The 26,406-nt window shown below is 42.7% G+C and overlaps 1 protein-coding gene across 3 annotated transcripts in view; it reads right to left on the reverse strand.

Annotated features, from left to right (window-relative positions):
- Positions 1-26,406, reverse strand: part of sh3pxd2b (SH3 and PX domains 2B) — a 71,354-nt gene that overhangs the window by 35,201 nt on the left and 9,747 nt on the right. For all 3 annotated transcript variants that reach the window (XM_083777515.1, XM_083777516.1, XM_083777514.1), the window contains exons 3-4: positions 13,116-13,191; positions 3,144-3,220 (exon numbers count right to left, since the gene is read on the reverse strand). In XM_083777515.1, the coding sequence (XP_083633641.1) occupies positions 3,144-3,220; positions 13,116-13,191 (153 nt within the window). The remainder of the gene's footprint in view (positions 1-3,143; positions 3,221-13,115; positions 13,192-26,406) is intronic.

Here is a 26,406-nt window from a genome sequence, read left to right on the forward strand (position 1 = left end):
GCGAGGTTGTAGAATTTTGACAAAAGATCAATATTTGAGTACATTCACTCAAGTAAAATCTTGAATACAGGCCTTTTACTTGTAATGAAGTATTGCAGTATTGCTTAAGTAAAACATCTGAGCACTGTTCTTCCACCAATTGTCTTTGCTTAATGGCAACAAACCTTGAGATACTTTGTTTTCTTCAGTCGAGAAGGTCAGAAGTGACAATAACACCTTTCAGCACAACTATACTGTAAGTGTTTTCCTTGGCTGACAGTCATCTTGAACTGCATTGTTTTAATGACTTGTTCTCCTTCTCTCTTGTCTCGGATGAAAACATCTGCTCTAATGCAAACGCAGAGTGAACACAAAAGGAGTCATGTTGGAACTACCTTCTATCAAACAAGCTCAATCGCCCCAAGTCAGTCAGACTGAGAGACGTACGAATGTTTTACAGGCCCTTAAGGAAGGCCTTTTAAAAACAAACAACACAGGGCTGTGGATATTATGCTGACTGGAGCAAGCTCAGCACAAAGCAAGTTCTTTGCCCTTGGCCAAGCTCATGGAGAACCAAGTCACAACATGACATGCCAACTGAGACGGCCCCTTAACCTCTGCAGATGTAGCACTATCTTCTTCCACAACTAATGCTGCGTTCACATGGGCTCGGTAGGCACTAGGCAGACAGTAGACTGCAAAACTGAAGTTATTTTAGTGGACGGGAGCAGGATGGTAAAACGGGAGGGCGCGGCAGGCCCGGTGGTAGAACCGGCAACGGTAACGGCAGACGGCATTGCCGTTCAAAGTTAAAGTATTTTAACTTTTTTACCGTGACAGCGAACGGAATCTAGAGCCGGATGTTAACGTAGCTCCACATCGCAGGAAAAATCTCATCATTTTGCCGTCCTGCCGTTCCATCAGATGTTTGCATTTTTTAAATTTTATTTTAGGGTTATTTTTCTCGTCTGCCTACGGTTGCCTGAGTCCATGTGAATGCAGCATAAAACAATGGGATTGCACATTGCCTGAGTCCATGTGAATGCAGCATAAAACAATGGGATTGCACATTGCCTGAGTCCGGAAATATAGAACTACAGCTGACCTCATTCTGAGGTCAGTAAGTTCCGGGCACATAACAAATTAAGACTCATTATCCAGACCACATTCTTAGGTGGCCAAGCTTCTATGATTTGGATTGTAGGCCTACAGTGTGCATGTGACGTGACCCTGTCAAAATATGCATATGATGGAGGGGAAGACCAGAAAAAAGGCTAATGTGGACAAAGACTTAAACCCTCAGGGTCCCTCAGGGTGCTATACTAGTGACTGTTCTGTTTTTGTTACATTAAATATTTGCTGGGAGAATTTCCCCCAGAATTCGGATGCTGTGGTTAACCCATTTTGGGTGGGAACCCCTTTTGGTGTTAGCATTATGTTATAATTTAGCTTTTGAAAAATAGCAGATCTACAAGCTCATAGCGCGCCACTTCGAGCTTGTAGGTCTGCTATTTTTTTTAAATGACTGACGACATAGAAACATAGGGTATTTGTTATTGTCCCTTATCCCCTGGCCTAGACCACCATATATAGGGACATAACAATGTAATTTCGAGCATGATGTAACACGGACACGTTCCTCCTGCATTCTTTGCGATTATTTACCTCGCTTATTATAACTTGCTCTGGATGAGAGAGCATCTGATAAACACCTAGTATATTGTATCTGACTGCATCACACCAGTAGCAATATCTCATGGTATGCATGCACCACTCCCTCTGATGCAGATTACTGTTGCTTAATTGAAATGTCAAAATTATAACTTATAACGGAACATAAATACAGTAAGTATGGTTTCATTTTCACACCCAGTATACAACTCATGAAACCTGTTATTACAGGAAGTCCATTATTTCTCTACAGCCACATCGTCATCCATTGTTCCTGCAACATTGCTGGCATGACAGTGAGCCATCAGCAAGCTTCAAACTATACAACATAAATGTATTGATCATATTTTACAAAAAATACAATGGGCAACAAACTGTATAGTAGGACACTACAGTTTATAGGATAAGGGAAGGCCAAAATATACGTGAAGTATATGTGAAGATGGGTATTTTCAAAGCCAGTTGCAACCAAAATGTGTATAGCTATAGTATTTTTGTAGATGTTTTTGGTAAATTTGTGTCTAAAATAGGTACACCAGCTGACAGACATGACCCTTTGATCTACCAGAGCATGTGGAACTTGAAACAGGCTAACTGAATGTCTCTGTTTGACAGATATAATATCTGCGAGGAGAAACGGAGTAGACGATTATGTTCTCTGAAACGGGGCAATGGACACATATAGAGTAGACAAAGCTCTAATGCATTTCCATTTACCTCTGCATTGCAAAGCGAGAATTGAATGCTATACCTAACTGTCGCTTTTCCACTGAGATCAGCAGCACTGTGTTCCTTCAGCCTACTTCCAGCTGACGCCGTAGCTGACCATGTAATAGTAATCTCCTGTTTCTGTGAGGCGGCTTGATGTGCAACTTGTGCAAGTACAGTACATCCCCAGTCAGTCAGAACCCCTGGACTTTGACGCTAGTATGTCGCAGGGACGCGAGTGCCGAATGGCCTTCGCGTTTGAGTAAATGGTCACACCCCCCCTAAGTACAGTTTTTAGGCCGCGACGGAGGGGCGGAGTCTCAAGCGAACTTGAGCCATGAGAGACACCACCGAGCACGCTGAAGCCCCGACTGCCACTCAAATTGGCTACTGGCCAAGTGCACAAGTGCACTGGGCAATCACAGTGTGTCCTTACTCAGACGCGAAGGCCATTCGCCACTCATCGCAGGGGCACAATCCAACCCTGAGGCTGAGTGCCTGCAGTGCCTGACATGCAGGGAGGCATTGGGTCTCTATTTCCCCCCCGCCCCGTTTGGGGGGATTGAACCCCAGCCTTCCAATCCCAGGGCGGACACTAGCCACAATGACCACTGAGCTGGTAGGGTCATGCAAAAAGGGCGATTGATTTCTGGTCACCGTGGCTTTCTTGTAGATCAATCTACTTCCTGGATCCTTATCCTTCACAGTGAAATTCAGTGTGTGTCTGAGTGTACAAATGTGACCAATAACGTAACGATTTGACAGTTTAATTCCAGTCTACTTACCCTGCAGTACTCATTGATAGGCCTCAGCCGTTTCATGGCAACATCCCTGATGTGGCTCCTTCTGAAAAGGATTTTTCCTGGAACAAAATCAGGGACAGAAGTCATTAGGTACGGTACTGTATACTATTGTACATGCAGTAGCATAGCAGCCATTCTTGTAACGAGTTTCAGCTGTCAATACAGATGCTTTTCGTTAGGCTTTTATTTTTATTTTTGTCTAAATATATAATGGGAACCCACGCGATCATAATCTGCTCATGAAGGGGTCCATTGTTTGTGATATTGCCTCACGAATAACAATTCGAAAAAACTGAATGTTCACAAAAATGTCTATAAAAGTCGAACGACACTAACGGTATCACTTCATTGCAATGCAAAAAATGACAGCTTTGGCATTTGGGCTGAAGCTCTCCCTCCAGAGCTTCTTAATGCATCGCGAGAACGTCCAACGGGGGGCCGATGAGGGCACGGTGCCGGCCCTGCATGGCCCCTGGACAACAGCAGTCCAACGGGGGGCCGATGAGGGCACGGTGCCGGCCCTGCATGGCCCCTGGACAACAGCAGTCCAACGGGGGGCCAATGAGGGCACGGTGCCGGCCCTGCATGGCCCCTGGACAACAGCAGTCCAACGGGGGGCCAATGAGGGCACGGTGCCGGCCCTGCATGGCCCCTGGACAACAGCAGTCCAACGGGGGGCCAATGAGGGCACGGTGCCGGCCCTGCATGGCCCCTGGACAACAGCAGTCCAACGGGGGGCCAATGAGGGCACGGTGCCGGCCCTGCATGGCCCCTGGACAACAGCAGTCCAACGGGGGGCCGATGAGGGCACGGTGCCGGCCCTGCATGGCCCCTGGACAACAGCAGTCCATTAGAATGCAGACAGAAGCTGATACGGTAGTCCCATTAATAATGTCAGTCTGACAGCGCGGAGGCGCTTTATGAGCCGTGGGAGACGCTGGCCTTTCTCGCTTATGAATAAATGATTTTGGGAACCCAAATTATGGCCTGTGTGTGTGGTGTGTGTGTGTGTGTGAGACAGACATCTAAAAAAAAAAAACACTTCCCCGCCATTCTTATCTTCAGTCGCATGCAAGCGCTGGTATGTGGGGGTTCTGGGGCAGCCATAACAATAACAAAGAAATGACTCAAAAAGAAAAAGGGGAGAATATTATTATTTTACTCGTATGGTTAAACAGCCAGCATACATTTTCTGCTTGGTTTGTAGCTGCTGAGGGATCTCTCCAATGGTCAGACAGCCATAATGTACGCTTGTGAACTCGACATGAAGGCAATGCTGTATAACATTGCTTCCCAACCTGTGGGCCAGGGGGCCCACTGGTGGGCTGTGGATATTTTCCAAGTGGGCCCCCAAATAATTGTCAACGTAATTTTGTTGGTTTCTTTAAAACCATGAATATTTCTTCATGGTTTCTACAAAACCATGAAAAAAAAAAAATCTTCAGATGGGGTCCGCGGGCTAATTAGTGTAAATTTGGTTGGTCCTTGACATGGAAAAGGTTTGGGAACCACTGGCTTATGTTTTTTGTTAAGAGGGCTTTTAAGGCGGACTGAGCGTAACATGACTCTATCACTGTGGAGATCTCAATGGAGAAGTCTCTCTCTCTCTTTCTCTCTTTCACTTTCTCAAGGCCCTCCTCTTAGAACCCATGGTGCCTGAAATGGCTTCTTCTCTGCAGGCTTGGCTCGGCTCGCAGGGCTCCCAAACCGCAGGATACACGTGTCTGCTTTGTGTGTGTGTGTACCGTATAAAGTGTGTTTGTGTGCATGTTTGTGTATGCTAGTTAGAGAGAGAGAGAGAGGGGGGGGGGGGGGGGGGGATGGGGAGAGAGAGAGGTTGGGACTGTACTGTACCTAAGTACAGCATTTCCATTTTCATATCATTTCCATTCTCTTCCAAAAAATAATAACAATGATGATATATAAGATATGGTTTAAAACCTTCTTGGGTGCTGTGAAGTACAGTAACTCCACTAAAATAGTTTGACAGCTTGAGTTACTAGTTACTGTTACTTTCGATTATTTCGCATTAACCAATTAAGCCCTATTTTATACTTTGTCTATACCCCAAAAATAGCTGATTTACAAGCTCACAACGTGTCACATCACAGTGCTGTGGGAGCTTGTAGATACGCTATTTTCAAAAAAGCTTGATACTTTTTGATACTTATACTTTTGTACTTTTACTCAAGTATGAGTAACTTTTACTCAAGTATGAGTAAAACTACTGCAAGTATGCTACATTGCAGCATTGCTACTTGAATCAAAGTACTTCCACCACACAATCGCTGCGTGCACACACACACACACACACACACACACACACACACACACACACACACACACACACACACACACACACACACACACACACACACACACACACACACACACACACACACACACACACACACACACACACACACACACACACACACACACGTGCGCACAGAGTCAGTCCGGTCTGCCTCCACAGCCCCAGACATCCTCACCACGACCACATCTATTAGCTTACTCAGGTGGGGGGAGGGGTGGTGGGGGGGGGGGCAGTGGAGCGGAAATCTCATTCATCTGCATTTCCTTCACGTGAAGCAGCTCCCGTCGTTTATTTTTTAGTGAGACAAGCTTTTCATAGTGTGACTCATGCCTATACTAACTGCAACCATACCAATACTAATTGTATGTCCTATAGAGCGTCGCAGTCCCGCTCCCCCCCAGGTTACAACACTTTTTTTGTTGTTTCTCTTCTTTGTAATTATTTGTTTGGTCCAAAATATTGTTTGTTGTCATGATTTGTCACGACTCGAGTTGGCTTCGTACGACGCTTAAAAGGTCTTTAAATAAATACTTTATGAAATGTCTATGGGAAAAATGCATTGGGATTCATTTCCTGGGCCTGGCATCGTCATGAAAGGGGGCGGGACTCCGACCCTCTATAGCCAGGATTCTGACTCTGTGTGCACAGCGCTTCAGGCAGTACTACTCGTCAACCAGCAGGTTGTCCTCCCTGACACCAGATGTCTCTATGGAAGAGCAAAGAGAGCACCTCCGCTCCAACGCATTGCAACTTTTCAGGACTAGAAAGCCTGCAGTTTTTATTAGCTTGTATTCCCCATCGCTGATGTCACTGGAAGCCGGTTTCTGAACTGCCCACAGCCCTCCTATGAGACACAGACCGAGTAGGAAAATTCTCATGATTATTAGTGAGGACCTATTATATGAAGATAGGTTGAAAAGTGGTGAAGTGGTCCTTTAAACAACCTCTATCATACAAATTGGTTAAAATAACAATTTATTCATTTAAATAAATTCCAGATTGCATCTTTAATTTAATAGTGAAAGTGTACAAACGATAAATAACCCACTGAGGGTTATGTGTTTATGGCACAAATACATGAAACACAAATGTCAGAAGGAATATATTCTGAAAGTTATGAGTATAGTTGAATGAATGTTACAACCATAAATAATAATAATAATGTTTCTACACAAGGGGAAAAGGAGCATCCCGTCCAAAGTGCAGAAATGACTAGTACAGACTGGGTGTCATTGGAGGTGCTGGTGACGTCTTGTTGACGACAGCACACCTAAAGTTAGACTGTTTATTCTCTTCCGCCTCTTGTAACCCTTTGAAGAGCCCAGAGGCTTGAAATTAAGTCAAATTCCCCTCCCCCCTCCTTTTCTTCGTCTGTCTGTTCTTGCGTTCTCTTCTCGTCACTTCTCTAAAAAAGAAAAGTGCTCTCGACAGTCTTCCCAAAAGTTCTCTGGGGGTCAGACGCAGAACGTTGACTCAACACTGGCCCACTCTGTATGCACGGCGGCGTCAGCCGTGGCTCATGGCTGCAGCAGCAGCCCCGATGAAAAGGGCCTGTTCTGGTAAAAGGAAGGATAAACAAGACACCACCGCCTTCGGACGGAGCCCAGGGCTGCTTGAAGACAGGCGGGACGGGGACGGCTGAGAGGAGTTATAGGGAGAAGGAGATGGGTGGGGTGGGGGGGGGGGGGGGGGGGGGGGGGGGTGGGTCTGGGAATAAAATACCTTTCTTTCCGCTACCCCTTAAGTCAGCTCTACTGTAAGTCTGTGTACCAGACTTTTAATACGTTGTGCCTCCCCTCCCCTTTGTGTTACTCGAGTCTCGAGTAACACAACTATTTCCAGGGTGCCTTTGCAGTAGGCTAAAACTGTAGGCCAAGAGCAGTAGGCTCAAACTCCCTTATTGCTGTTAAAAAAGTTTGTGTGTGTACCTACCTGTGTCTATGTGGTAACTCGAAATTACAGGTACGCAAAATCGCAAACTAGTGCAACACACTCCAAATGGACATGGAGTAATACAACTATACAAAATGTTATGAATTTACTATTCATTTGTGTGCACTCATTTTCCAATACGGGCAGATAAATTGTTTATATTCATTTAACCTGGGCGTCACTATTTTGGGCATGTCATTATAGGTGGAAATGTTAATTTAATGTATTTAATTATTTGTTTGTTTTCCAAAAATCTTTGAAAATAGCAGATCCACGATCTACAAGTGCACAATGTGTCGCAATGTGTTCACTGTTGTGAGCTTGTATAGGCTACAAGCTAGGCTTGTAGATAGATACTAGTGCTATTTTTATTTGGCATGATCCTCTACCATTCTGTAAGGTTTCATAAACATGTGACTCTGCATGTATGTATTGGGGGCAGAAGAACATTCATTGGCTCAAAAAAAAAGCTAAAAAAAAAGCTTCATTTTTGAGTGGTGCTAGTCCGTATGTCTCCAAACTCTCCATGTATGCATGTCCGCTTCAGTACAGAAATACACCACTGATTGACCACTGCAACACACACACACACACACACTGGTTGTGGGCTTCGTGTCTAAGCAGGGTGATAGCCCTGTTTATAGCCACACAGCTGTCTATAGGAGTGGTTGCACCACTCAAAAAACATACAAATACAATAAGGGACCATAGGCCCTTTGGCTTAAGATGCGTGTGTATCCACTTGCACTCTATGTGCTGCTTTCAATGGCCTTTATCTCCAGCGAGAGAACAACAACCGATCAAGACACCACACACACCATTACGTCATCGTAACAACCGGATATTTGGCACTTCAAAATAATGGTTCAAAGGGGAAAAACCATGGCAATGCGCGATAAATTAATGAATTAATCCCGGCATTATACACAACTATCCCTATTCTATATTTCACATGAAACCCGCCTAGACCCATAAGGTTCCACTAAAATGAATACTGCACATACTATTAAAGTGCATGTGTATTTCCAATGTGACTATATCACAGATCTCAGTGTCTCTTGAGAACCATGTGTACCAGTACAACAGGTAGGTCTTGTCTGGAGATCTGGCTTGAGAAGCAGAAGGTTGTGAGTGGAAGTTGGCTTGCGTCATGAATACATCAACCTCTGAAGGTCTGGGTCTCTTATGGTGCCAGGAAGAGACGTCTACAGCCAGTTTGGATGTTTATTTACGCTGTTATTTTATAACACGGGTTGTTAAATGTTCCAGCAACAAGTAAGTTCATTTTCAAAATACTATAAATCAGTGCCTTACAATTATCATTCAGTCCCGTCTAGATTAGTATAGCTAGAGGATCCAGTGTGTAAAAGTGTTATCATTCATTACTTACTAGCAAAATGAAATAGTTTGTCAAAAAAACATTTAAACATTATCTCTGGCAATAAATGCCAAGCAGTCGGTTTGCCAAGGAAAGCCCCTGGAAACGTATCTTCCAGGACGGAGTCGAGATTGTCAAAACGGCTCCAAAAGGTCAAAGTATGGACGGTGCGTGGAGATGATAAACTGGACTTTGGTGAGGAAACTTGGCAGGAACGTCCAGCAGACGTACATGGCTGTAGACACAGCGCTGTGGTAGACGGACTACTTTGCTGATGTGACGATACTACAGAAGTAAAAGAAATACAGCTTGGGGCCTTGAACAAACCGACTCCTGACAGGAAAACCGCTTCCGCACCTTGTTAGTTTGGTCTGAGTTCTAACACCAGAGTTTGGCCCCGTCGGTGAAAGACTTTTGACCATCGTATACAAATACGTATGTATTTATTCAGCTGGTGCACTCATTTAAATTAAGTGTCATTAGACTCATTACTATTAATTAACACACATTTCTTGCTAGTCTAACCCAAAGTAATGTATGTAGCTTCCTCCCATTAGGTGATCCAATTTTGAGGCTATTTGAGCTCAAACGTTTCAACTGAGGAAACCTAAGACAAGTTCCTATACAAACCAGACCCATGCGGTTCTCCTCGTGCTTCTTGAGGGAAATCTGTAATAGGGTAATGCTCGGTCACATTATGTTTAACAAGGGCAGTCTAGAGGTGTGCATCGTCTAGCTGTGTGGTTCCGTGTCAGACGATCTCGGTGTCCTTTACATCAAACTGGACCGCATGTCACATATTGAGCTAGAGATCCAATATCAAGTTGCATGGTCTCATGTTGTGATTTGACGTCGAGTCATTACAGACCGAGTGACATACATAACAGAAGAGGCTTGGGACAATTATTGCGTAATCACTTGATCTAATATTAATGAGCAAAGACATCTTATAAATTAATGCCAGCCTTACAAAGCTTTTCATAGGCAATGACTCCATATACACAAAGAGAGTCGGGGTACAGTGGGAAAAGTGTGCAAGGGGAGAATCCACTCACCAATGGATTTCCTTCCAAATTATGCATAATTTATCATTTACAAGTGCGAGATCGGAATAAGCACAGTAAATATGAACCCTAGTCAACAAACAACAATGTCACATAAGAAGAGTGCCGAGAGAACAATGCGCCTCAAAGAATATAAGATACCGGGTAAACATAATGAACCTATATAGCCTCTAGCTGTCCAAACATTTGTGGTCAAGAAAAACGAATTTAAGTAACAAAAACATAACGAGTAACCCAAGATGTATCTGCGTAGTAAACTAATAGTTTACAGTTTTTACAGAGTTTACAGTTCTGACTGCAACGGAGAGTTTACTTTTGTTGAACCAATTCTAAACATAATATTTTCAATATCTTTGTCAGCCTTTATAAACATGTCTTTTTGGTACACACTTGGCTGCGTCTATACTGTTCTCTCTCTAAAATGACATGAGTGATTCATTTGTTAGCTCTAGTGGGCAGGCACGTGCACACATAGACATCAAAGGGGGCTTCAGCCCCTGCCCTTTTTTTTTACCCGTCTGTAAAACAACTGCCCTTTCCACACCATGCACGAATGCAGCATTTACTATGGTGAAAGAAATGCTTCCGGAATTTCTTCCGGAAGCATTTCTTTCACCATAGTAAATGCTGCACTTTTTTCGTCTCCTGAACTTGGAACGCAGCATTATGCGTTGAATAAATTTGTTTAGAAATCCATGTCGTTACACCGCATCTCCACTAGCTAAGGAGTGCTGGGTTGCGCCCCCAAAAATAGCTGATCTACAAGCTCTCAACACGTCACAGAGCGACGCGTTGTGAGCTTGTGGATCTGCTATTTTCGCTATTTTTGTCCAAAAGTGCCCTCTCACGGGATTTCAGCTCCTGCCTCTCTTTAACTCTCTCTGCACGTCCCTGCTAGTGGGCATTAAAAGAGGAGTGTATTGCCACCGAGCAGAGCATCCCAGTTGGCCTATACGCGAGGACTGTGAGCGATCATCTTGGCAGACTAGACTGTGAATTTGCGACATTGGCAGCCCAGAGGAAATGCAGAGAGCATAAGGGAGAATGTGTTTCCTGTCACTCCCTGACAAGACATGTGGGCGGGCGGAGTGGGGGTTGGGGGGGGGGTGGGTGGGGCACAGACATCTGACAAGGGGATCATGGAATGGAAGAGTTAAATGAAACCACCTGAACAAATGTCACCCAGTTCTCTGTCAAAAGCAACATGCAAAAAGTTAAAACGGCAGGAAACAACGTAGCACACATAGCGAGCGTCGGTACTACAAAGCTTGCTGGACAGACGGACAGACAAGGTGTGGGTGGGTTAATCACCCATGTCCTGTTTTCTGTATTTTCTTGTTTAGTTTTTGCCCCAAAAACGCCAGGATGAACGTGGTTCATGGGACGCGGAGCGTATACATTCAGAGAATCAATATTCGTCCGCAACAGTAAAGGGCAACTAAAGGACGGGGAGGACTTAAAAGGGGGAAAATATGACTAACTGTCGCCATGGTTTTTATTATTGTATTTCCATCCAACTATACAGCTCTGCCGTGCTTCCTTCCTCTCTCTCTCATCCCTTTCTCTATTGCTTTCCCTCCGTCAGACTCTGTAGTGTACATATGTGCATGCGTGTATTGTGTGTGCGCACGGGGCACTGCACGCATATCAAGTGTTTGAGCGTGTGATACCCTCAATGAGTTCCAGACCCCTGAAACACACCTCAACCTCCACCCACACCTAAGGGGTGAGGGAGTGGGTGGGGCTCCACTGTGGGACCTTTTGGGCTAGGCGTTCTCTCCCCAAAACTACAAATAATGTAGTTAATCTATCTATCCATCCATCCATCTATAAAATAAAATTCTCACCACTCTCAAACGTTAATATACAAGTGAAACCGAAGCCCTTTGGTTCTCTTGTATTTGTAGCCCTGCAGTACAGCACTGAGAGACGCCCAGACATAGAGGCAATTTAGGCCACTACACAGGGTTTTTTGCTTTTTTTTAAGATGGAAAAACACAATTGTGCTTGGTTTACGGAAACAGTGAGATCACGAGAAGTGCACTGTGTATTCTGGTAGGTTACTCTGCCTGGTTCCTTGTGATGGAGGGGCAAACCAGGCTACACACACACCGATCTGCTCTCCTGTTTGCACAACCCGACAGCATGGGACCAGGTCTCCAACAGGGGGTTCGGGGGGGTCCCCAAGAGTTACAGGGCGGCCGCCAAATATTTGTGTGATAGGAACGTAACCAGTTGAACCCTAGCGTTACTATTCTGGTGGGAATATCCGCCGGAAATAGCTCCCACCGCACCGCATTTTCGGCAATGAGGTTTGGTGTAGAGGAGAAAAAGGAGCAGACCAGGTACAGAGCCAAAGGTCAAGTTTACCAAGTATTGAGGGTTTAAGTGGTTAAAAGTCTGAACGACTCCATGTGTATTTAATAATAGAAAAGACAAATGAAACAAACCAACAAAAACCTGAATTCACACAACACTGACAAGTGACAATATAGTGCCGTCAACATCAACAAGAAAGTTGAATCTGCCACACGACTTTATACAATAATATGTATTATGTAGTAGGAGGTCCCTGCTTCTTCTCTCTATCTCTAAGCTAAGGGGCTAAAAAAAGACCCCTGACCTACAGTACCAGCCAGGCTTTGTAACAAATGTCATTAATTTCTTATCCTGCGTGGGTCTTGATATTTGTCTTTGCCTTCCCCACGACACACTGGTCAACACTCCAAGCTTCCCAAGCTGTGGAATGACCCCCCCCAGTCAGGACTACACTCCCCATTTTCCACTACCTCTGCACCTCAGCCCCTATCATTCCTCATTCCTATCACTACTTGATTTAGATAGATGCTATAGCCATGTCATCCAGATGTTGTGGTGTACGTGGTTTTCTTGTTATTACGCATGTATTTTCTTGTCAAAGATGCTGATTATATTATGTAGATTAGCATGTTGTTCAGACAGATGGTGTTTACTTTGTACCCTAGTTACTTTGTAACCCTTAATAGTTTTCTTTGCACTTTCTTTACTTGACCATTAGCCTGTCATTTGTTGGACAGGGTTCATGCCATTTACTCCACTTTGTAAGTCACTCTGGATAAGAGCGTCTGCTGCTAAATGCCTATATTGTAAATGTAGTTTTAATTGTCTTGAAAAACTACGTCAAAGGAGAGAGAGAGAGAGTGTGTGTGTGTGTGTGTGTGTGTGTGTGTGTGTGTGTGTGTGTGTGTGTGTCTCAAGGGGCATCCTGGACATTTAACTCTTACCTGGTAGGAATGGAATAATTCTGCGTTTGGGGTCTTTCTGACCTCCCTCCACCGGGAATTTGTCCAGCAACTCCATCTGAAAACAATATATTAACACTGATCATCACACAATACACACTGAGATGTATTAAAATCTGACAGATGCAAATATAGAGAGAGACACACACACACACACACACACACACTTCCCATTACACACATCTGCATGGCTGGGGATTTGCATTTTTACGATTCAGCAGTTCCTAAAAGGAATTCTGCCAGTAAAGGAGGCCTGCCAATGATTAGGAATGTACTGAGCAGATGGTATGGCTTTTCCCATTGCCGGTACATAATGCTGTGCTGCTATTGGCCCTGTTAGCAACAACGCACCGCTGACATAGTGGAACAATCCTGCCTCTCCACAAGGACAGAGCAGTGGTTTCTGATCGCTCTCTCTCTCTAACTCATGAGTGTGTCCCATTTTCTCTCACCATTTTTCTGACCCCCTGTCCAACTATTCATCTTTACCATCAATATTTCTTATTTGGAACATTCTCAGCCACTCACTCTGATCATAAAGATTATTTTCCATTGTCTTGGTCCTGTGTGTGTGTGCGTGCGTGCGTGCGTGCGTGCATGCATGCGTGCATGTATGCATGCTTTTGTGTGTGTCCCAGGCTCCAGCTGTGCACATCCAGGGCCCATGAAATGACACCTGGATGTATGGATGGACCAATGAAATGACACCTGGATGACATGTATGGACCAATGAAATGACACCTGGATGTATGGACAAATGAAATGACACCTGGATGTATGGACCAATGAAATGACACCTGGATGTATGGACCAATGAAATGACCCCTGGATGTATGGACCAATGAACTCAAGTGTAGAGTGTGAAGCCCCTTCCTCTTCTCAGTAGAAACATTGCATCATGCATTCTGTCACTCAGTCCAGCTGAGCAGGCTATTACAGCTGCTTTTTTTCTTGTATATATATAAAACCTATATATTATATATAGGTTAAAATATGGTTGAATATTTATACCGGTAGGCCTATTCAACCACATTTTAACCAATATATTGTATTCCCTATATATAAAATGTAACCTCTAAATGTATGGAGAAACGAGATACACACGCAGATTAGACACACCAACGGACCGACATGCGGAAACAACGGTCAGACATGCGCTGCTCCCGTGCTTGCGGTTAGGGTTAGGTTAGGGTTTGAGGTAGGTTGTCGGTCTAATGACAGTCGGACCAATAGTATATCTAAACTAAAGCCTGTACCTGAAAAGAAACTGTTTTGTGTAGTTGAATAGGGTCATTCATTTTCTGTTGACAAGGTTCACTGTGGGGAAAAAGTATCTGGATGTTAGCAATAATTCCAGGAAGTGAGGTACCAGGAACAGCTATAACTAGACAAAGTGCCAATCGGCACAGGTCTCCACCAGGGCAGGTCAGGTTGTGGCCTCATGGTGGCGCTATAACAGGCTGTTGAGGAAGATTTGGGCCGGAGGTTCGTGTTGGAGGGATGCAGGTACAATGTTTTTCCATGTGTGCATACATAAGTTGTATACAGATCGATGCAGTTATAGCTAAAAACAGGAATTGGCCTGTTATAGCGCCACCGTGAGGCTGATTTTGAGGAAAGAATTGTGGCATGTCGTCCTCGGCCTAGTGAAAATGTGCGTGTATAATTTAACGGAAATTGCACACTGTTTGTGATTTGTGGCCTTTTTTCGAAATGGACGAATCGTGTGAGCTTTGGAAGCCAATCTTAGCCAATCAGGATGGAAGATGGGAAATGGTGGCGCTCCGTGTTGATCACATGACTATGGAGATAGTGTATACCGATTCGCGTGAAATTTGGATAAAATCTGAAAGAGTAATAATAGAAAATGTGTTTTACATATGTCGGCCTCCTGGTGGCGCTATAAAGAGCAGATGTGAAAATTCCAGGCAAAGGTTTTTCCTTGGCCTCTAGGGAGTTGGCATACAAAGTTATCCACAGATCCGTGCAGTTAGAGGTAAAAACACTTTTCGGCCAGTTATAGCGCCACCTTGAGTCTGAGTTGAAATTGTTCATGTGGCATTTCGTCCTCGGCCTAGTGGGAATGTGGGTGCACAATTTCACGGAAATCACGCAATGTGTTCATGATTTGCAGCATTTTGTTTGGAACTGAGCACTCCTGTGAACTTTGGAAGCCAATCTTAACCAATCAGGATGGAGTGTGAGAAATCTGAAAGACCGGTTTCGTTGAATGGCTCTAGAGAGACTGTGTACCAATTTGCGTGATGTTTGGACAAAATCTGTAGGTGTACTGTGCAAAAAGTGGTTTTGCACAAAGCGGCCTCCTGGTGGCGCTATAACAGGCCGTTCTGGAAAGTTTGGGGCAGAGGTTCATCGTTGGCATCCAGGGAGTGTGTGTGCAAAATTTGGCATCGACCGCTTAACGGTGGCCGGGATTAGCTGCTCACGGACACACGGACGGACGGACGGACGGACGGACGGACACACGGACGGACGGAGTGCAAAACATACTCTCCCCACATGCCTTCGGCCTGGTGGAGACAATAAAATCATACCCGTGTGAAGTGAGGGGTGCTAATATATTAAAGTCTAACTCATGTTGATTAGGTGATGCAATGGTGACGTAAAACAAACATTAAACGCCATTAACAATATAGAGACAATATGACTTAATGAGGCATATTATGACATAGATTTTCCCTTCATTGTCAATGGCGTTTACAAAACAAACATTAAACCTGTGTATAGGAGGGGGTGGCGCACCTCAAAAACAGGTCGTGAGGTACCAGGAACAACTATATAAAAATAAAAAAACAGGACGTGAGGTCGCCAGGGGTTCCATTTTAGGTATCAAAAGAGTGTTTGGTGATGGTTTGTCAAAGAGATTCTTCTAAGTAACATTTCTGAGGGTTTATCTCTGAATCCATTCAGAGCTTTTGGACAAAAGGGAACCTGCTGTGGCCTCCTGACTTGAAGGTTGGGTGAGGAATATATATTTTCCCCCCCATTTTATTTTCTAACTTTGGAAAACAGAAGATCTACAGTACATTTGGCATAACTTTTTTGATACTTTACTCATTGGAGACATCAAAATCGATTTGAACATTTTCATTTATATTTTGAAATCTATTGATTGTTCAATTGAATTATTTTGTTTGATCATCAAGTTTAACCCAATCCAAGCCATCCACGAGATATCTCAAGGAAAGCTATTATTACCATCTGTGCCATCCACAAGAAATACGAGATTTGATAAAAAAATATATATATATTGGCACCTTATTCTCGCTTCCGTTGCTAGCCTCCACAGGCCTCCCATTGTAGAAACGGCCTACATGATAATCAGCGGTACACGTGCACGTGCAGGGGGTTATTTATTTTGTTCTACTCAAAATGGGACAAAGTACCATGTTTGGGAGCTTATAAAACAGTAATCCGTGCTCACGCTAGGAAAATGAATCCACCGCGCGTTGGTACACAGCCTAGACCCTAGAGTGAGGCTACACTACTACTTCTTCTTTGCTTATGTCGCGCATTTCACTGGCACTAGCCTCACGATCCCGCCTATGGTAACAGCATGGAATCGGAAACATATTGCAATTTAATTTCAAAAGCAACAGTTTTGTGTTTTACTTTTGATCTGCAATACAGCTACAGTATAAATATTTACAGACGCACTCGGTACATATTTATTTTAGTTCTTTAATATAACTCAGACCTACCATTTTATGGTTCTGATTATTAGAACATTGCGATGAGATGTGAGCTTGTGTATCTGCTATCCACTATTTGTTGAAGTGTATATACTATATATACATAGTGTATAAGAAGTATTGATAAACTTGCAGTAGAAGTATACAGTAGAAGTAGATAAACACTTGGGATACCCACAGTTTTCCTTAAGCCAAGGTGAGCCAGCTCTGGACATTAGCTGGGGTTAGCACACTTTGGACTGTGCCAGTGTGAGACCCTAGTTAAGCCAAAAGGTCCAGGTAGTCTTAAACGGTGCCATGAAGGTGTGAAAAGAGTGTTCTCCGGCTGTGTTCCGTTTAATGTAAATCTGTAACATTGGTTCCTGTCTCTGCAGGGTCAAAACAAATTAACAGCCTATCTTCCTGATAAACCAGGAATGTTTGCCATTCCCTTCAATGTTCAAAATGTTCAGGAATGTAACATTTAGTCAAAGGCAGCTTTTATAACCAGGAATAAGGGCACAGAGCATTGAGAGCAACGTTGACCAGGAATAATGGCATAGGGCAAGATGGGGATTTTCCTAGCTCATTTTGTGTGTGTGTGTGTGTGTGTGTGTGTGTGTGTGTGTGTGTGTGTGTGTGTGTGTGTGTGTGTGTGTGTGTGTGTGTGTGTGTGTGTGTGTGTGTGTGTGTGTGTGTGTGTGTGTGTGTGTGTGTGTGTGTGTGTGTGTGTGTGTGTGTGTGTGTGTGTGTGTGTGTGTGTGTGTGTGTGTTCTCTGTGAAGCATCAACTGTCTGAAGGAAACTCCAGCTGGCTGGTCAGTGTGTAGGGTTTTCTAGTAGTGATATAAAGGCTAACTCATTACATGAATGAAATGTATTAGACACACCTTCGTTGTAGTCCTGCTGAGTGTTATTTTTTGTATAACTACAGTTTCCACAGTCAGCGGAATTACTGCTGCACCCAATGAGATGTAAAGCGCTTATAATCTCTCTGAAAATACCCTTTGGGCAAACCTCAAAGAAACAATAACAGTTTAAAAAAGAGTCTACTTGAGAATGCTGCCAAAACCAGCAAAGAAAGTGCAGAGGTGTGGTACTATATGATGTAAGGACAAGAAGAGTGTTCACAGTAAAGGAACAGGCCTGTTCCAAATAGTATTTTTTATTTATTTGTAATAATATTCTTTGATGCCTTCGGTGCCAGCTGTGCGGGGTTTGCCACTAGTGCCAGAACATTAAGAAGTACTGCAATGTAAATGTAGTCATATCAGTGAATGACAACTTACTTGACAGTATTAGCCAGATGTAATATATATATATATATATTTTTTTTTTACCAATTCTGGATAGTGCTAGTGCCACTCCAACATTGTGGATAACCATTTTTGCCTGGGAAGGAGGCAGGCGGAATGCCATAGAAATTACTCTGAGGCTGAAACATGACAGACATTCAAGAATAAGACTGGTAAGAGATCTGCACATCTCTTGACTTTAGCGGTAATGTGGAATTAGTCTACAAGCAACATTTTTTGCAGTCTTGTAATGCTGTGGCCTTGAGCATGCAATACTTTCTCCTTGACTCCTCTCTTTTTCTTTTTGTACACGGCAAAGCCCTGAGTGCTACAGTAATTTAACCACGATCATGGATATGAACCTGTAATTTCAATACTCTCAGGGGTGAATTCGCAAAGGTATTGTGCAGCTGTTGTAGTCGCTAAACCCGTGCAAATGAGACAATACTGTTTAATTCTCAAAGCATCCACCAAGAGGGAAGTGCACCCCTAACTGCACTCTGCACTGCCAAGGAAATAGCGTCTCAGTGCTATTTCCATGTATTTAGAAGAGGTAATATGAACACAATTTGGCACACGATTTGGCCATTTCTATGCAAATGAGCCTCACTGCAAATAAAGTCCAATTGACAAACACCAGCGCTAATGGCCACACGAGAACGAGATGGGAGTGAAAGTTATTACCATCTTCAGAGAGGTAACTGAAGCACACTTATAAGGGATGTCATGCCCAGTTCTACCAGTGGTCATGGCAGCAGTGATTGTAGCCAGGTGAAGGCCTCGCTACAATCAATCAGCAGTGATTGAGAGCCAGGTGAAGGCCTCGACATGCCAGGCATACAACGGGAGCGTTTTTTGACCCACTGAACGGGAAACTGTGTCTTTTTATTTGCTTTGTTTATGTTCTCATTCTCAACACATTATTCTTGCATAGCCAGACAACTATTCCACAATCTCTGAATGCTATATAGAGTCTGGAACTACACCTCCCAAAATCCGATTAGGGAAGCTGCTATTTTCGTTCACGAAAATATATTTTTAAATATCTTTACGTTTTATTATTTTATTTCCTTTTCTACTAAGCAACAAGCTATATGTGCTTAGGTGATTTCTATTTATATTAGGAGAAATTTGCACGACTGTAAAGACGAAATGGAAGTGGGGAGGAGGCTCCACTTCCGCTTTATATTTTACTCATGATAGAGCTTCCGTTGCTCCAGACTGTATGATGGAAGCATGTGAAAATTGTGAGAGGCAACAGTCTGGCAAGTGGCAACGCAAGACTATCGACACAAATTTTCAAATCCCCTACATGATCTGTTTGATCGTTTTATATACTTTCTTAGAAAGGGGAATTCAACATGTGCATTTAATCAACAGCCAATATGAGGCCATATAGAAAATCGGTATATCACAAAGCAGGCCATAAAATGCAGTTAATATGACTCCATTTATAATCTAAATGTACTATGAATCTATATATCTACACTCCATCTCACAGGACCTGTGATAAAGTGTCAGTGGTATTGTTCTGAACAGTGCCATTCAGAACAATGTGAAGTACATCATGCTAAAGCGTCCAGTAGAGATCTGACCAATACCGATAAGGGCTAAATGAGGTCAGGGGCCTCATTTATAAAATAACGCCCTTGTACATCAGGGTCTGTCTGAAACACTATTCCTCACGATGAACTCTCTCAGCTCAACTCTCGGCTCAACGACGCAGATAAAATGCAATAAAAACCTCCAGAAGATTAAGAAAAAGCCCAGAATCATCTTTTTGCCTGTCACAGCACTGGTAAAAGCAGAGAGAGGACAATTATTATAGGACACCTCTCCCAGTCTAGCAAGTGAAGAAAGGAAGAGATATGGCACAAGAAACGAAGAAAAGAATCACCTTGAATCCACATGCCATCGGTGTGTACTATAGAATAGACAGCTGCCTTGTTTTAGAGACACACATTTTAGAGACACACATTTGATTTAAGAGAGCTAGAACAATGTATTTTATTTATTGTTCATAAAACTGATGACTGCTTTAAATCGTTTAAATGTTTTAGGTTGTTGTTGGCTGATGGATTTGGAAACCTTGGCGATGTCTAGTCTTTGTTGTACAGAAACGTATCAAAGGAGAGAACAATGGAGAGACTACAGAAGAGAGAAGCACAGAGGAAGACCGTACAGTGAGTGAGACACGCCCTCGTCTAACCATCTCTACTCCGAACCCTGAGTGCTCTGTAATCACTGACACTCTAACGAGCAAAGGCATCTGGTTGGAGTAAATATGTACTGTATCCAGTGGTGGAAAGTAACTAAGTAAATTTACTTAAGTACTAGGCCTATACTCATCAAGACGCATCATACATCATCTCATTCCAGCCAATCACAATTTGCGTCCTGACTTTTGTCATCAATGTTTGTGTTCACACACTTATGTCTTCAATGTTTGTGTTTACACAATGTTCGTGTTTACACAGACTCTCAATGCTGGACATAGGAGGGGCTAGCGCCCCTCAAACATTGAGTACCGCCCAGGCGGTGGCGTAACCGTCTGGGCACCCGACTGGTGATCCAGTCGCAGTGTGCCGCGGGTTCGACTCCCGAGCCCGACACGGCCTTTACTGCATGTCATCCCCCCATCTCTCTTCCGTTTCCTGTCAGCCTACTGTCTGTCCCTTCAAAAACCAATAAAAGGCGTAAGCCGCAAAAAAATATCTTAAAAAAAAAGGGAAAAAAATAATTGAGTACCTTTTCCACCACTGACTGTATCTGGAAGGAGTAAATACTAGAGGTGCACGATTATGAAATTATGACCGATATCGATTATTTGCAGGGTCATATCTGCCGATAGGCCCTAGGCCCTAGGCCTAGGGCTTGGCCCAAAGCCTGTTAATAAAGTAATAAATATATTCCAATCAATAAATATCATTTGATTTGGCTTTTGTTCTAGACTAGAGGTACTAGAAACCTTTGATTTATATTGATGCATTTTTTTTTAATTAACTTTATTTATTTTTTGCTGGTGAAAACCGATTAAATAATCTATTATTTTGAGACCATTCCGATACCGATATTGGCATTTTTATGGCCGATATGGCCAATTATGCTACCGATTATATCGTGCATCCCTAGTAAATACCCTGTATCTTGATGGAGTAAAAACACTGTATCGACTGGATGAAGTAAAGACACTGTATCTGGAAGGTTTGAAGAAAGACCCATTGGGATGTATCTGGATGAAGTCGATATGTAGTATGTACTGTATCAGGATGGAGTAAAGTAAAGAGGTATATCTGGGTGGAGTACCGACATCTCCCTTGTGTCAAGCTGTACAATTACATCATGTATACACAACATTAAATATGCATGCTTTACAGGCAGGATGGGATGTCAGTCTGGGCAGAGCAGTAGCTCTAGCTTCACATGAACGCCTCGCCTACAGATTAGAAGACCTTCTCAAGTATGTTTGGCAAGGACGTCCTCCCTGCTGGCCTGGTGCTGTTCAGCTGGAAGTTAATGCAAGCTATTAGGAATATATTTGCACTACACAGACGCATGCGGAGCACACATGTTCATCCATTAGTGTGGAACTCGTGTGATAACAGTTTTTGTGTTGTATATTTCAACATATCTATTCTAACTTAAAGGGTCTTTAGTATGTGAAAGTGTCCCTATTTTGTCAAAGAAGTACTTAAATCAGTAGATATCCTGTGAGAAAGTGTGATAAAATAAATTTGCATTATGATACCATACTGTACACTTATATCATTATCATTCGATTAGTATTATAATATGGTAAATACATATTTTTGTCTAGTGCATACATACGACTTACGTGATATGAAAATAACAATTTAGCAAAGCAGCCTCCAGAAACATAGCTAGCTGTCAATCATTGTGTACTAGCCCCAGGTGTGTTTGGTGGTATATCTGAGCAGTGTCACAGGAAGCGGAAGGGAACTAGCCATTGTTGAGAACTAGCCATAGCCAGTCCATTACTACCCGCAAAAGCACATACAGTAATAGTGTTAGCCTTTACAATGCTGTCATTTCGCTTGACAAATTCTTACGGGGTCAAAGACTAATGTCATTTTCCGGGAGGCTATTATTTGTCTAGCCCATATCCTCTGTGATCACATCAACCAGACATCCACAAAAGGCATTAAGAAAAAATAGACGATCCCGAGGGGCACCGGACTCTTATGAATGAAAGCGTGCAATGCCCGGGCACAATGGGTCCCTTTGCAATCCCGGTGGTAGCCTGAAATATACTGTGCATTCTGATAGAGCTCCACATTTAATACAGTGTAGTGTAGGGCTGCAACTAGTGATTAATTTCTTAGCAATTATTCTATTGATTACTTTTATTTTTTATTATGGAGAAACGCATTTGTTTTAATATTTAATGTGTTACATATAAATGAATCAATTGGCCACTTATACCCTATTTTATACTCTGTCGCACTACGGGTTTGTGCAATAAAATAGCTGATCTACAAACTAAAACTGTTTTGAACATTTCTAAAATGATTTGCCTATAATGCCATGCCCCCAAAAATAGGGATCAATTACTAATCGATTACATTGGTTAGATTAACTGTTACGCCCCTAATACATTAAAAAGTAGGAATTAAAAAAATCCAAAAAGGTACCACATCCAAAAGATTTAAGAATGGCGGACAAAGTACTATTTCCATTTCTTTATTGGCACACACCAAAAAGGAACGGAACACTTTCCTTTTTGGTGTGTGCCAATACAATATGTAAATGTGAGTACTGTCCGCCATCTATTTAAATGATTGAATGTGCTACCTTTTTGGATTTTTTCTTTTTTTTGTTGAATTCCTACTTTTTGATGTATACTGGATTTGGGTTTAGCACTCCACAGAAAACCATTGCTGATGCGCAACTTATTTTTCTCATTTATAGCCCCTAATACATTTTGTGCACAATACCACTGCATGACAACTTTAAGATGCACGAAAATTAGTGTAGACTAGTAGTGAATGCACTACTAGTATGATGATCAGCATGAAAGCTAGCTCTCTCATCGGTTTTTTTCCCCCCAGTTGCGTTAACTGCATTAACATCGAGGATGAACATTTGCCAGAGGCGCTAAATCTGAGTCGGGTTCTAACATATGACTTGTGCTTTTCTTTTTTTCTCACATTCATTGACCATGATGACAGGACCCATTGGGTTTCCGAACACTCATGTTGTTGGGAGATGAGCCAAAATACAGCTGTTTTGGTTGCTTGCTTCATATTATTTTGTGGTTTGCAATTATGCTAACATAACTTAGGGTCTTAGGCCAACGCGGACGTTGGCCTCCACCACGGGTGCAGATTACCTATGGAATCTCCGCACTGGGTTTGTGATCATTATTCATTAAGGAAATAACATAAAATAAACTGTTAACCCGATTTGACCACCCCAGCATCCATATTGGCATATTCTGGAGGGAACAGCAGCCCAAAATAGCCAATCTGCAAGCTCAATGCATTGCGACACATTGTGAGCTTGTAGATCAGCTATTTTTGGTGAAGATATCTTTGTGTAGATTGCGGTCCAGGGGATTACATATTTTGTGTTATATCAAAAGGGGTCCAATTGCCATTAAAACATTTAGAAACGCTAGTGTAGATAAAGGGAGTAGCTAAGCATATCATCAGGCTAACATGCAGCCTCTGTTGGGTTGTGTCAACATGCCAAGAGGAGACTGGGGTTTAGACATGCGTTTCCTGACTGCCCTGTCTGCCTTCCTCCTAGCTCAGCTAGGAGGCCTCCTGTCCAAACTGCTCATTATTTCAAGGGGGAGAAAAGGGGAGAAATCAAGGGGTACATCAAGGCGTACCGGTAGTCTAGTTAATGACTGACAGTAAGTTAGGCTCTAAATGATCTTTGCATTTTGTTGACTAAGATTAAGGTTTTTGATATGAAGACTATGACTAAAAGACAACGTTTTTTGAGTGGTGCAACCACTCCCTTACGGAGCCGCGTGTGGGTGGGTGGGTGTCTGGGTATGAGCACGAAAACAGCATGGCTGTTTTTCACCACCTGTGAGCAACCTAACACACACACAAACACACACGCACATATTAACTGTATATATGATGATTTCCGGGTGTCAGTACAGTACAGTGACAGTACAGTAGAGGGTACAGTAGAGGGACCCCCACACGGCAACTGTCATTTCTCAACCGTTTCGGACGCAGAGCGGCTCGCCGGAATCGAGCCGGCACCCTGGGTGCGTTCCTGTGGGCCAGTACAGTGACAGTACAGTACAGTAGAGGGTACAGTAGAGGGACCCCCACACGGTAACTCTGTCATTTCTTAACCGTTTTCGGCACCCTGGATGCATTCATGTGGGTCTGGAACTTCCCCCCGCCCCACACACACACACACACGGACTAAGACAATTTCAGATGACTAAATAGACTAAATCAGAATTTGCTGTCAAAATTAACACTGGCTTAGAGCAGAATAGTTCAAGAATAAATAGAGAAAATAGAAGAAAAGTACTAGAAATAAAAGAAGGCTTTCAAGTGGCAAAGAAAAGATCTCCCATTTCAAGTTTGGCATTGTGAAGGTTTTTGTGAAAGAGTTGATGCCTGGAACCACTTCCAATCCCAACGGTTATAAACTAAAAGATACAAGATTGAAATGGCTTGTATTACAGCAATCTTTGCTAGCAGTTTCCTGCTGCAATTTCCTAAACGAAAGATTCTTTCAGACTATCACATTAGTTTCGGAGGTGTTCCAGAAGCAAGTCCATCACTCAAACCCACAAACGGCTCATATTCACAACATTAATTTATTATCTGCTGTATCAAAGTATATATATATATATATCTTCCTTTCAGTGTGTTTCTAAGTGAGAGCACATGTTATAAGAAATTGTTCCCAGACCAAATGCACTGATGTAGATGAGGCTTACTGCACGAATGCATATAGCTTGTTGTGCACTAGCGCCAAATGGGCACATTTTTCACTGCAAAGCACTCACAACAGGCAGCCCCCCCTGTTCTCGCAGCAAGGAATTGTACAGCATATACGCCCCGTCTTTTATGAAGCTTTGTTACTGCATTACTGCACATGGAAAATATGTGACAGCTGTTTGATTCTGGGGGGCAAAGCACTGCAGCAATATATTTGGATTTTATATAACGTTACACAGTACTCCAAGGTCTGCATTCACAACTAGGTCTAGGGCTAGTGATTATTCTATTGTTTATTAGGGCGCTATTCCCTCCTGTGCCCAGCTTTGTGTTTGTATGAACCATAGCGATGATTTGATCGAATTAATGATGTATGATGATATGATCACTTCACACGGGTGTGATTTCATTTACAGTATATTGAGAAGCACGTACACACACACACACACACACACACACACACACACACACCCCGGTACATGTACATAACGACATTTCTCAAAATGAATCAATTCCACACAGACACAAAATGTAAGTAATCTCAGTAATGTCAGTAATCTCATTGTAAGTAATATATCCAATAAGAAAACATATTTGTATTTAATGTCAGATTCATATGGGAGAAGCTAAGGCTGAGCTGGTGTGCAGAGACACGTGTACAGCATGGAAACAGTGCTTGGTGGCATGGAAATGAAATTAAAAAGCCACTAGAATGACCCCAGTGCAAACTTTCCGCAGGTTCCATCTTTTTCATTAAGCAGGCCACTGCTTAACTAGCAAGACATTTTAACCACTTAACTGCACTTTGCTGACCGGAGAGTAGACCCTCGAGGGCTAGTGACTTTATTTTTTAAATGTTAGTGCTACTTTAAATATCTTCGCTGAAAATATCCGATCCACAAGCTCCAAGCTTGTAGATCTGCCATTTTCTGGGAAGGTTTTCCCTAGAATTCGGATGCTGGGTTAGCCGTGATGACAAAACACAGACAACATTTCATGATGATTTACGATATGATTAAAAACGTTAATTGATTTATCGTTTCTTCTTTTCCAGTTTGCTGATTAGTTCTCAGAAAGACTTGCACAACGTTTCTGCATGTTTTCATGGCTGCATGCATAGTTGCATACATAATGTAGGCTAGACAGCAGTGGTGGAAACTAATTAACTAAAGTACATTTACTCAAGTACTGTACTTTAGTGAGTACACATTTGAAATACTTTTTTTACTTTACTTGAGTATTTCCATTTTTCAATATACTTATTCTCCACTACATCTCAGAGGCAGATATTGTACTTTTCACTCCACTACATTTAATTGACTATTACTGTACTTTCTTTAAATTTATTT

This window comes from Protomyctophum parallelum, assembly GCF_964188405.1.
Source record: "Protomyctophum parallelum genome assembly, chromosome: 1".
NCBI classification, from domain to species: domain Eukaryota; kingdom Metazoa; phylum Chordata; class Actinopteri; order Myctophiformes; family Myctophidae; genus Protomyctophum; species Protomyctophum parallelum.